General features: G+C 47.9%; 1 protein-coding gene across 2 annotated transcripts in view; it reads left to right on the top strand.

The window, feature by feature from the left end:
* Window positions 1–13,028, top strand: part of LOC138528636 (transient receptor potential cation channel subfamily M member 2-like) — a 1,006,635-nt gene that overhangs the window by 881,836 nt on the left and 111,771 nt on the right. For both annotated transcript variants that reach the window (XM_069640452.1, XM_069640453.1), the window contains exon 20: window positions 12,441–12,613. In XM_069640452.1, the coding sequence (XP_069496553.1) occupies window positions 12,441–12,613 (173 nt within the window). The remainder of the gene's footprint in view (window positions 1–12,440; window positions 12,614–13,028) is intronic.

The following is a 13,028-nucleotide window of genomic DNA, read 5'->3' on the forward strand; positions in this document are numbered from 1 at the left end:
GATAGGTGCCTTAGAAGAACCCCTTAAGAAGAAGTGGGACCTTCTACTGCCATGCCTTCTATTTGCTTATAGGGAAGTCCCTCAGGAGGGAGTGGGTTATTCTACCTTTGAACTTCTCTATGGCCATCCTGTCAGAGGCCCCTTGGCCCTGATTAAGGAGGGGTTGGAGAGTGCTCCTTCCCCCCAGCCAGTCAGAGTGGCTGACTATGTGATGGGTCTCCGAAGAAGAATGTCACACATGATGGCAGAAGCAAGTGACAACTTGAAAGCTGGCCAAGCTCTGATCAAACATTGGCATGATCAGAAGGCTAACATGGTTGAGTTTACTCAAGACCAGCTAGTTCTAGTTATGCTCCCAACAAGGCAGAGGGCCTTGCAAGACAAATGGATGGGACCCTTCAAGGTTGTGGGAAAACTTGGAGAGGTCAACTATCTGGTGGATCTGGGCAAACCCAGGCAAGCTCCCAGAGTCTTCCACACCAACCGCCTCAAAGCCTATGTCTCTAGACCAGAAGTAGGAGCCTTGCTTCTAGCTTCATCGGAAGAGGAGGAGGAGAGTGACGCTCTACCTGACCTCCTGAGAGGCTTACCTTTGGACGAAAAGGGTGAAGGAGTTAATCTCTCTTCAGATCTGACCCCTGAGCAACAGGAGGAGTGCAAAGCTATGTTAAATCAGTTTGCCCCCCTGTTCTCACTTCCACCAGGCTTGACCCCTTGGGGACAGCATGAGATACTCACTGGTGACTGCCTGCCAGTCAAAAGCAGGGGATATAGAATGTCAGAACATGTCAGAACCCACATCAAAGGAGAGGTCAAGAAGATGCTTGATCTCGGGGTAATAGAGCCCTCTACTAGTCCATGGTCTAGCCCAGTAGTGTTAGTACCAAAGGCAGGATCCAAAGAGTTGAGATTCTGTGTGGACTATAGAGCTCTTAATGCAGTCACCAAGACTGATGCCCACCCTTTGCCAAGGACAGATGAGTTGGTGGATAAACTTGGTGCAGCCAAGTACCTCAGCACACTGGACCTTACGTCAGGCTACTGGCAAATAGCCCTGACAGACCATGCCAAGGAGAAAACTGCATTTTCTACCCCAGTTGGCCTATACCAATTCAAGGTTATGCCTTTTGGACTGAAAAATGCACCTGCAACATTCCAGAGGATGGTGAACCAAGTTCTAGCTGGGATGGAGGACTTCTGCATGGCATACTTGGATGACATTGCAGTCTTCAGCCACTCCTGGGAAGAACATGTGACCCACTTAGGACATGTTTTGCAGGCTCTTGAGCAGGCCAATCTGACCATAAAAGCAAGCAAGTGCCAAATTGGTCAGAGTAAAGTGGTCTACCTTGGACATGAGGTAGGAGGCGGAGAAATAAGGCCTTTGCTCAGCAAGATTGAAGCTGTGCAAAATTGGACAACACCTACTACTCAGACCCAGGTGAGAGCCTTCTTAGGCCTCACTGGGTACTACAGGAATTTCATTGAGAACTATGGGACCATAGCTTCTCCTCTGAATGTGATCTCCTCTCCAAAATTCCCTAAGAAGGTCAAATGGAATGAGGAATGCAATCAGGCCTTTGAAAACCTGAAGATAGCTCTCTGCCAAGCTCCAGTACTCAGAGCTCCTGACTACCACCAAACTTTCATTGTACAAACTGATGCTCCCAATGTAGGTATAGGTGCAGTTCTTAGCCAACTGGATGAGAAGGGTAGGGAACACCCCATTTGCTTCATCAGTAGAAAACTGAAGGACCCTGAAACAAGGTGGGCAACAATCGAAAGAGAATGCTTTGCTATTGTGTGGGCACTGAAGAAGTTTAGGCCATACTTGTATGGTTCTACTTTTGTCATTCAGACTGACCACCAACCCTTGAGATGGTTAATGCAAATGAAAGGGGAAAATCCAAAATTATTGAGATGGTCAATCTGCCTCCAAGGGTTTGATTTCACCATTGAGCACAGGTCAGGGTGTCACCATCAAAATGCTGATGGACTCTCTAGGATGTATGTCATCGACTAGAGGTATGAGGTTCATCCAGGAGTGGATTAAATCCTCCTGTCCCTTAGTCTGGGGGGGGCGAGTGTTAGGAATAATTCTCTGTTTAGGCTGAATTTCCTAACCTAGTGAGTCCCCCAGCAGCTTTGCTGGATTTCTTGGGGTTTATTTTTTTCTCCTGCCAAGAGTGAGACTCTTTTACCCTCACTCTTGGACATGACTTGAGAGTGTTTCTGTGACTTGCTATGTGCTTATGGGCTAGGGGGTAATTTTCCCCATAGGCCATCATTGGTTTTTGAATGTGTGTTACACAGCACCCTCCGTGCAGTAGCACAGGGGTGTCCTAGAGACCCCCAAACATAGACTCCACACCCTGGGACTGACTACTGTCTCCCTGGGTCTGTAAAGTTGCCATTGACTTTACTAGTCTTAACTTAGGAACTTAACCAGTACAAACCATCTTACTGTGGAAGTACTGGTAGGGGCAATTAGATTGCCCCTGGGTCTGTTGTCGAGGGGGTACTGTCCCGTCCCCCCTCACTGAGTTCTGGCTGGTGGCAGTGGATACCACGGAAATATTCCACCGGAATATTTCCCAATGGGATTTCCCATTGTTTTTGATGCACCACTTTTTGGTGCAATGTTAAAGATACCGCCGGTTTATTTATTTAATATAAATTCACCGGTTGGGATTTTTTTCCGGAACTCGCCGCCAAAATGGCGTCTAGGTTCACTTCAGTAACCCTGAACCCGAGTCGAGCCTTTGTTCCACTTTTGGCGGGCTTCTGCACAGAAGCCCTCCAAAGTGGTGCCATTCTGTCTGGGTACCACAGTGGGTGTGGGAGGGGGTTTAGGCACCCTAGACTGAGTTGCCTTGCCAACTCATGTCGCACTCTAGTGTGATTGGCCCAAGTGGTGAGCCACCCCGCTCACCACTTAGCATGTTTGAGTGACAGCTAGGCTGTATGAATGGGGGTTTGCTGCATAAAAGCAAGGTTTTTGGGACTGGTTCTTCAGAAGTCGCCACAGGACCTAAGAAGCCGAAGAGGGAGAAGCCGAGCCGACCTGCCAAGACGACACCACCGGTGAAGCCCTGCAGAACCGTCTCACCACTTTTCCCGACGACAGAGGAGATCTCCCGCCGGAGAGTCTTCTTCCCTTAACTGGTGGGGACAACGAGTTGCTGCCTTCTTTTCGCCGTCCCGAAGCATCTCGTGGCCGCCTTGCCTGTGCCTAGCACCCTGGCAACTGGGATACCACTTTTTACCTCAACCGCGAAAGAGGGGAAAAATCCTTTGTGACCGGAAAACTCCATGGCTGGCCTCATCCCTGGTAGTGCAACGACCTGCAGCTTTCCCCTACGTCGAGATCACCTCTTCCTCGGGACGACGCCGCGACTTGCAACCACTACCAGGAACGACTACCACCGCAGGAGGAATCTTTCCACTTTTAAAGGTACTGTGTTCCGCCCGGCCTCCCTTTCCACTGATTATACAGGGTAGATTTAGCCCTCGGCTCTCGAACCTGGGTAGGCCTGGGACACCCTAACTAAACTTTTCAGAACCGTAGTAAAACCTTTTTTGCTCACCTGCAAAGACTTGTGACATTGTGTGATCTTGGGCACATTTTTCGCCTGGCTCCCTCAAAAGCGGGCCCCGAACTAATTCTCCTTGTTCCACCATTGACTGTCTTTGCTAACCTTATGTGAAAAGTGTTTTACCTTACTGCTTCCTTTATTTCTGCCTTTTCCCTCCCTTTTGGTAATACTTGTTGGAGTACCATCTAACGTTAAGCGCTCACCTCTGGTTGGAAATAAGTGGGGTTAACTTAGAATTGTCCAACAAATGATTAGGGATGTACATATGAGTAATAGTAACTGTGTTTGACTTTCTTACCTTTTCTAATGTGCTAGTGTAATTTATGAGTGTACCTTTAATAAATAAGTTTATACTTTTACACCTAGCTCTGGTCAGTGTTTGCTTGTGCTACGGTGCCTCTGTACCTATTGTGTATCCTCTGTATACTGCCTAACTCTTCTTGAGGGAAGTCTGGCTGCTCAGCCACAGCTACCACAGTGAATCTGTGTGGTGCAGACTGCTACCAAGTGGGTTTACTGCCAACACCTGTAGTCTTAAATCTTTTGCAGTGGTCCCAGAGGGAACTGCACAGGTTTCTGCCTAACAGCCATCAATTACAGTAAATTCTTCTTACGGCTGTCGAGGAAGTTTGTATTCCTTGGAGTTGAATTCAACACCCCAGAACCCAGAGTGCGCCACTCTAATGCCCTCGCAACCCTATTAAACGTTCACACCAAACAAGGAATGAACAGTGCGCCAATGCATGCAATGGCTCGGGACAATGGCGTCTTGCATACCTCTAGTCCCACACTGCAGACTCTGTATGAGACCACTACAAGAGTTCCTTGCAGCAGGTAACTGGATCATGGGGGGACAAAGTACGTATCCGTCCCAAATTGTGCTCACAACTTCAATGGTGGCCAAACAAGGCCAATGTCTGCATGTCTGCATGGGGAGGACGATCCAGGACCCCACACCCGACAAAACGCTAGTAACCGACACCTCCCTCCAGGGGTGGGGCGCTCATGTGGATCAACTGCATTTCAGGAGACTATGGACCTCCTGTGAGTCATCCTTACATATAAATGTGCTCTAACTCAGAGCGGTTGGGTGGGCGTACAAATCATTCCTCCCAATACTGAAGAACCGGACAGTCAAAGTCCTCACAGACAACACCACCACAATGTATTATCTGCAAAAGCAAGGAGGAACGAGATCCAGGACATTGTCTAAGGAAGCTCAAATGACCTGGCGCTGGGCCATTACCCACAGAATCAGGATTCAAGCATTCCATTTTCTGGAGACACAGAATCAAACAGCGGACAGCCTCAGCAGACAAGTGTCTCAAAATCACGAATGGAAGCTTGACTCCTCAATGCTGCATTCGCTATTCCAGTGCTGGGGGCAGCTGACAGTAGACCTGTTGGCCACGATCACAACAGAAAGTGTCCCAGATATGCCACCAGGACACCACAAAAGGGCTCAATGGGAAACACTTTTGCTTTTCCATGGGACGGCCTCTTCGCATACATGTTCCCGCCATTCCCAATCCTGTGCAGAACAATACAGATGATCAAGCGGCACTCCTGCAAGGTGACACTCATTTTACTGGACGGGCCCCGCCAGACCTCGTACTCTGACGTGGTCCAGCTCTTCAGGGACAAACCTATCCAACTGAGCAATCATCCAGACCTCATAACCCAAGGCCGGGGGAAAATTCTACACCACGACCCACCTGATGGCGTGGCTCCTGACTTCACGGAGTTTGGAATCCTAAACATATCACAGGAGTGTAGAGACATTCTACCGGTGGCGTGAGCCCCTGCCACCAACAAGTCATACCACCTAAAGTGGAGATGATTTTGCAAGTGGTGCGAAACCCAACATTGGGAACACCATGAAAAGCTTAACCCATTCCGGGTGATACCAGAGGCTATACTACCATACCTGCTTGGCCTCCCCAAACAGGACCTTGCCCACAACTCGGTTAAAGTGCATTTGGCGGCCATCTCTAGGTACACGAGATGGTACAAAGGTGTTCCACTCTACGGATGCAGGCTCGTAAAGCATTTCCTCAAAGGACTTTTTAGAAGTTTCCCACCAGTTAAACGGATATCGCGTGAATGGAGCCTTAATACCGTACTCTCAGGACTCGTGAGGAAACCATTTGAACTTATGGCATCTACACCACTAAGATTTCTGTCGTGGAAAGTGGCCTTCCTAGTGCCTTCCTAGTGGTGACTATATCGGCCAGGAGGCTGTCGGAGGTACAAGCCCTCACAATTAACCAACCCTATCTGCGTTTCCAAAAGGACAGGGTATTCCTCATGACAAACCCACGATTCATTCCCAAAGTCCACACAGACTTTCACAACAACTCCACGATAGGATTAAGAGCTTTCTTTAGCAAGCCGTTGTCACCGGCAGAGGTGGCATTGCACTCGCTCGACCTCAAGCGAGCGTTAAAATACTACATTGACAGGATGCAGTCCTTCACGAAGTCAACGCAGCTTTTCATAGCATATGGCCCAACAAATAAAGGCAATGCTCTTTCCAAGCAAGGCATAGTGAGATGGATCTCGTCGGCCATTGTTTTCTGTCACAGGTCTGTGGGGAAGCCCCTCAAGGCTCTTCCGCATGCACATTTAACGAGAGCTACTGCAGCATCGGTGGCATGGTGGTTGGGAGTCTCGATCAGATATCTGCCAAGCGGCTACCTAGAGAGGAAGTATGCAGAGGAAGATACAATTTGCTGTAAGGAAATTTGGTGGGTTTTTTACCTGTGTGTACCACCATTGTCTATGTACTGAAACATAATCTATTTACAGCATGTGAATCTATGAAAGATCTAATGCTGGAGAAGGAGAAAGTTTTACTTGTAACACCTGTTCTCCAGCACTGGTATCTTACATAGATTCACATGCTCCCTCCTTCCGCTCCATCAGGTAACCCCACATACAACCTATGGGCATCTATCACCACATGGTCAGAATCTGAGGGGAAGGGGAAGAGGAAGAACATGGTCTAGTCTAGGGCTACCTAAGGTCCCCACCAATCACCCATAAAAAGGGTGTTAGGCTACAAAATGTAGGTTCATCTTTCCTATAGCAAGGGGAATCAAAACGTAACCGAGGATTCCCGGCCTGCCCGTGGGGAATATTCACAGCATGTGAATTTATGAAAGATACCAATGGTGAAGAACAGGAGTTACAGGTAAGAAACGTTTTACTTCTCTGGCTTTTCACAATGTTCACAAACACATCAGGGGGAATGGCTCCCTTCCACTGACTCTCTCAGCTCTGTATCCTATCTGCTTTCACAGCCAGCCTGGGTCACTGCCCTGGCAGGTACTGTGACTATGAAGATCAATGATGAGGCTTTTCCTTCATATGGGTGTGGGTCCCAGACTCGCTTTTCTTCTTTAGGTCTTCTGATAGACTTGGTTTATTGTCATGTAATGTACTATGTGGTCTAATGCATATAACAGTCTCTTCACTCTGGTAGTTTCTGGCCCCAGACCCTGTATTTCAGGCTTTACTCGCCCCTTCTAACTTGGCCCTTCTAACACCAGCTTTCTCTGCCCCCAGCACATTTCTGGCAACCTGCATACCTCATGCCACGGTCCACGAGGGTTCTGGCTCCTTCTGGGCACCAGCAGTCATCCGCGTGACACGTGGGCCTCTCCCAGATTTTCTTTGGTCTGTGGCAGCTCTGCCATGGCGATCTTCCTCCTGGCAACACTCCCTGCACTTGGTGCACTTTCCAGGTTTCGGGGACGCCTAGAGCCTCGCTCCACCAGCTCGCTGTCCCTCCCGCTCACCGGGGGTCAGCTCCGGTCCTTTCGGTTCCCTTCTCAGTGTCCCGGTCCTGTTCTGCCTCCAACTCTGTTTTCTGCTTGCTCTTGCGGTTCCTCCAGGGAGGACTCGCCCAAAAACAAACTCCATCTTCCTTTTTTATGGTATGCTGGAATTCGGTTGGTTTAGGTCATCTAGTCTGTTCATGTTGTTTCTGCAGGGTATTCCACATTGCTCTGTTCCTCCACCTCATCGCAGTGGTGATCCTCTCACTCCCCACTGAGTTGTCAGTGTTCTTCTTCATCCAGTTTCTGAGTCTACCTTCCCTAAGTCAACCATACTCTTCTTTGCCTCAGTATTTCCAGAGGGAGTGATACCATGTCCATGTCTACAGAAACATATGGAAGTGGGTGGGAGAGGTGGAGTCTGGATGGGATAAGTGGATGAGATGGGGGGTACTGTCTGGTGTACATACTGCGTTCTCTATGAGTATTCATCAGTGGTACCATAAGGAGATTCCCTCCCCAGGGGATCCTCCCGCTGAGTACCACCCCCAGGGGGACTATCGGGTAGCGGCCGCACATCCCTGGCCTCATGAGGAGGGGCTTCGCCCATGGAGGCAGTGACGACATCCTGAGATTCTTCACATACCCTCTTTTCCATGACGCTGGCTTCCTCGTCCCCTAAACCGGGATAGGAAATCTACATTCCTCTTTTCGTTACCCTTGTGATGTTATACGCCAAAACAAAAGGGCTGTAGGTCAAGGAACCAGCCCATAATTCAAGGGCAAGTGTCCTTTCTGTTAGAAAGGCATGATATCAAGAGATGACACAGACAACTAAAATGTAGTTCAAAAGTTTATTTTACTGGTCAGGATGGTGTAACATCTAACTAGCTCTAGCTCTAAGGAGGGAATGTTGGTGGGAATGTTCCCTACCTGAAAGTAATTCTCAGCCACCTCTGCTTCTTCTCCCATACCAGAGTGTCTGGCCACAATTCAGGAATGGTGTGCTGCCAATGATCTCTGCCTTAATGCCAATAAGACTGAGTTCCTCCTCATTGGGACACCCGCTCCCTCCTTTCCTCTCTCCCTCTGGCCACCCACTTAGGGCCCTCTTCCTGCTTCTTCCTGTGAGGCTAAGAACGTTGGTGTCATCTTCGACTCCACCCTCTAATTCTCTCCTCACATCTCTGACGTCTCTAAGAAGTCAAACCATCAGCTGGACCACCTCATAGGTATTCTTCCTGTTCTCACTTTCCCCCAGAAGCTCAACGTCTCCAGAGCTCTGGTCCTCTCTAGGCTCGACTATTGCAACAGCCTCTTTCTAAATCTTCCTGCCTGAATCTCTTCACTGGCTACCGGTGGCTGCTAAAGGATCAAGTTCAAGACCCTCTGCATCCTCCTGTACCGCTCTACCTCCAACTTTTTCTTCCAAAACATCTTCCTTCACAAGCTCTCCGCTCATCCACTTCCAGCTCTCTGAGGGTCAGACGCTTCTCCAAACAGAGAGTTGGCGGCAGATCTATTTCCACGGCTGGGGCCTCCCTCTGGAACAGCCTGTCTCTCAAACTTGAGCAGAACCACCTCTGGTTCCGGAAGCAACTCAAGACCTTCCTTTTCGCTTCTGCTTTCTCTCTTCCTCTCCCCTGCTGATGCACCTGACTGCTCCACACACTGGTCACCTGGTCACCCTCTGAACTCGGGCCCAGGCTCCTGCATGTCCAGTTGCCCTTGCACTACCTCCGGGCTCCCCAGCAGTTAAGGGTTTGTATCTGCAACCCTACAGCCTCCGATGTATTTGTTTAATTTTTATATTATTTGTATCGCGCACCTAACCCTGAGGTAACTGGACGCTGGAAAGCTTTGGATGCACTTGTGAGTCAACTGCACTTCCCCCTTCCGCTCTCCCTGGCACTTCTCCCCTTCCCTCTTTCCCGCCCTTGCGTAATCTAAATGACACAACGCCTAGTAAGATCGTTATTAGAAATACTTTTTGCAAAAGTCTTTTGAAACTTTGGTTCGAAAACACTATTTCCATGCTTTCGGGAAGCTGTGAGTGTCCGAAAAGCAAAGCCGAGCGAACGGAGGAAGAACCCTTCAAGGTGCCGGAAAACAGCCTGTGACCCTACCACATGAACGGCGGAGTTGAGGAAAAGCAGAGGAGACGTTGGTAATGGCCTTGAGCTGCAAGAAAAGATGAAAGACATTTTATTAACACGACCGTTGAGTTATCGAGGGGAGCAAAAGCCTGGTTGATGTCAAATGGGAAGTGACTGTAATTTTGAAAGTTGAAGGTTGCACGTGTGCCGATAAAACGCGAATGAAGAGAATCTTTGTTAAAAGAAAAGGATCCAAAGTAGCAGAGTGGTCCTGAGAGGTGAAATCTCACATTCGAAAGTCTTTGTGAAATGTTATGAATTATGAAAGATATTACGGCGGAGAATAAAGGAAAGAACGTTGAATAAGTGCAAAATGGAATATATGAACTTCTGTGAATATGCTAAGAGGGCAAAGATTGAAATATGTGAATTGTGAATATGCCAATGTGAATATGCCAAGGGGGCAAAAGAAAAACATAAGAACTTCGGAAAAGGCAAGTGAGTATTGGTGCCACCAGATGAGTGTTGAGTGTGAAATGAAGGATGAAAGAGAGGTTGAAGTAGTCATGCAGAGGTCTGAGGAAATTCCTTACAGTTTCGAAAGTCTTCGACAGTGGAAAAGAATACCTTAAATAAAACGTGGGGAAGTAAACCCCATGAAGGAAAAACAGGGTGGAGCCCGGCAGAGGGAAGCTTGTGCAGAACTGTGCGAAATTGTGTGATAACATGAAACAAGAACGAGTCCGGCAGAGGGAAGCCTATGCAGAAGTGTGAGAAATTGAGATGAATATTGATAGCAAGGCGGAACAAAGCCAAAAGAAAGTGATTGAACTATCAGAAATTGGAAGCATAAAATTGAACTGTTGAATTGTACCAGTAAACAAAATTGTGCAAGACTGAGAGAACTGTGCCATCCACCTACCTTTTGTTTTTCTTAAAAGAGTCTCTAGACCCCGTGCGGTTGAACCTGGGAAGTGAGCGAGTACTGAAGCCATTCTGACATTTCTTTTTTAGACACTATTTTCCTTTTGTATTCCCTTAACACATTTTGTTATTTTGAGACGGAGGGCAAGGTTAGGTTTTCTTACTATAGGCCTTTTTATTTTGACCATACTGAATTGGACGTATTTGTTATTGTTTAATGGTTGATATTAGTCCACTTTTAGAGTTAGGACCAGTAAGGAATTCTACCATCCCAAGCAAAACATTGAAAAAAGGTTTTCGAAACTTGTATCCACTATGTCTGTGTCTACACCATGCTTTCCTCACAGTACACTTGGAGATCTCTGCAAACTACCTCTTCCAACAGATGTCCTGTACGAGGTCCTCAGGCCTGAGTAAGGAATGTCCATCACAGTTATTACTTGGCTTTATTGGTGTGTTTTAGAAGCAGGATCCTTCTTCCCCTTTATGGGAGCATGTGGGAAAGAGCTCTGAACATGGCTATGCAGCTCATATGTGCACCTGCACAGTGTAGAATGTATATCCAGCACCCTGCATTCAGGGCAGGGACACGCTTCCCGATAATATGTGTTACTCCTGTGCCCAGGCACCATTTGCATACACGGAAGGGACTGAACCAGCTGTAGTAATTGTATGGACTCTTAGGCTGCATCTCCTTGCATTGATGGGACTTCTCTTCTGTGCTGCCTTCTGTTGCCTGTGAGATATTGCCTCCCCAATTTAAGTATGTTCAGTTATGAACACATTGCCAGAAGTGCTGCTCCATGCTCGGCCCCTACCCTGCATGCAATGCCCCAAGCTTGGGCCCTGTGGGGGTGGGAAAGAGAGCAGGCCTTGCCCCTCAAGCCCCCGGAGCAGGAATAGAACCACATCCCCCTATCCCAGCAGCTGCTCTTCAACTGCATATCCCCCTGAAGTTAGGGGGCGTGGGGCTGTGGTTCGGCACTTCAAATGATAGTGGGGAGAGAGGACATATAGTATTCCATAAGCAAGGGGAGACTTACATGTGCTGATGGAGGTGAGATGAGGAGAGATTGCTGCTATAAGTCATTCACATCAGTCTGGGAGGTACATGAAGGTGCAGGAAAAAAACAGAAAAGGTTCCCCAAAATCAGGTCTGCGATAACAGAAAATACCACCCTCTTTTTAGGGGCAGCCACCACCCCAAAATCCAATCCCACATGCTCATACCAAATATTTATGTTAACATGCCGTGGTTTATAAATATAATAATGTGTGCCATTATATACAGTAGGTCACAAATGGACTTATCCTTTGGTGCTTATATATTACATGTTACTGTCAATTCAATGATCTTCATTCAAGTGTGGCTACGCTCTTATACTGCCTTTGGTCTCTCCCAATGACTGGATCTTCTCTTGGCCGTTTAGTGGTTGTGAAATGCCTGCACATGGGGGAAGTCCAGCCAGAACTTCTAGGCCACATCCCTTCTGCACAAGACCACAGCCAACCACAGGCATGTTTTCAGCCTCATTGAGCATCATTAGTGAGGTGTAGTTATGGACCCAAGCTTCACCACACTGATTACATTCTATGCACCATTTATGGGGTTCCGTGTGCTCTCGTGCAGAAGGGATGTGATCTAGCAGTTCTGGCAGGACTGCCCCTTTTGGGATGGGACCAGGTCTGATTTGCATATGGTCTTTCCTCTTCTATAATAGCAGGGTCGGCTGAAAAGCTATGGTCTGGAGGATTTCCAGAGCTATACCCGTGCTTATGATTGTATGATATATTGGTTTTACCTTACAACATTATATCCAAGATGGCAGACAGCCAATATTTTGGTGCTTTTATATAATGTTGCAATGCACAGTTGAGAAGCTTAATCTGCCTTTGTGTGCGTTCATGTTCTCATGCAGCCTCTGGTCTCTTCTAATTGATTTTCATCTGCCTGCATCCTTCTTTTTGAATTTGAGTGGGCTGTGCTTCAGATATGTTTTATGTTTCTCTCTGACATGCATTGTATTTTCTCTTTCCTCTGCTAGCTTCACTTTTCAGCAAGTCCAGGATCAAACGGACCAAGTCTGGATGATGCAGCGCTTCGAGCTTATTGATGAGTACTACAATCGCCCGCCGGCGCCTTCACCCTTCATCATCATCTGCCATCTAATCTCCCTGGTGAAAGCGATCACTTCCTGTACTGAGCAAAAGAAAAGCGGTAAGTACCCTGCCCGCCGGTTCCATGTTCACCCATATCAAATCTGCACCGCTAAAAACTCTGCAGAGGAAGCCAGAGAGCATCCCAACACAAGATGGCCACTTCACTTCCTGTACTCAGCAAAAGAAAAGCGGTAAGTACCCTGCCCGCTGGTTCCATGTTCACCCATATCAAATCTGCACCGCTAAAAACTCTGCAGAGGAAGCCAGAGAGCATCCCAACACAAGATGGCCACTTCACTTCCTGTACTCAGCAAAAGAAAAGCGGTAAGTACCCTGCCCGCCGGTTCCATGTTCACCCATATCAAATCTGCACCGCTAAAAACTCTGCAGAGGAAGCCAGAGAGCATCCCAACACAAGATGGCCATTTCACTTCCTGTACTCAGCAAAAGAAAAGTGGTGAGTACCCTGCCCG

This window comes from Ambystoma mexicanum, chromosome 7q (assembly GCF_040938575.1).
Source record: "Ambystoma mexicanum isolate Mex_15411 chromosome 7q, UKY_AmexF1_1, whole genome shotgun sequence".
NCBI classification, from domain to species: domain Eukaryota; kingdom Metazoa; phylum Chordata; class Amphibia; order Caudata; family Ambystomatidae; genus Ambystoma; species Ambystoma mexicanum.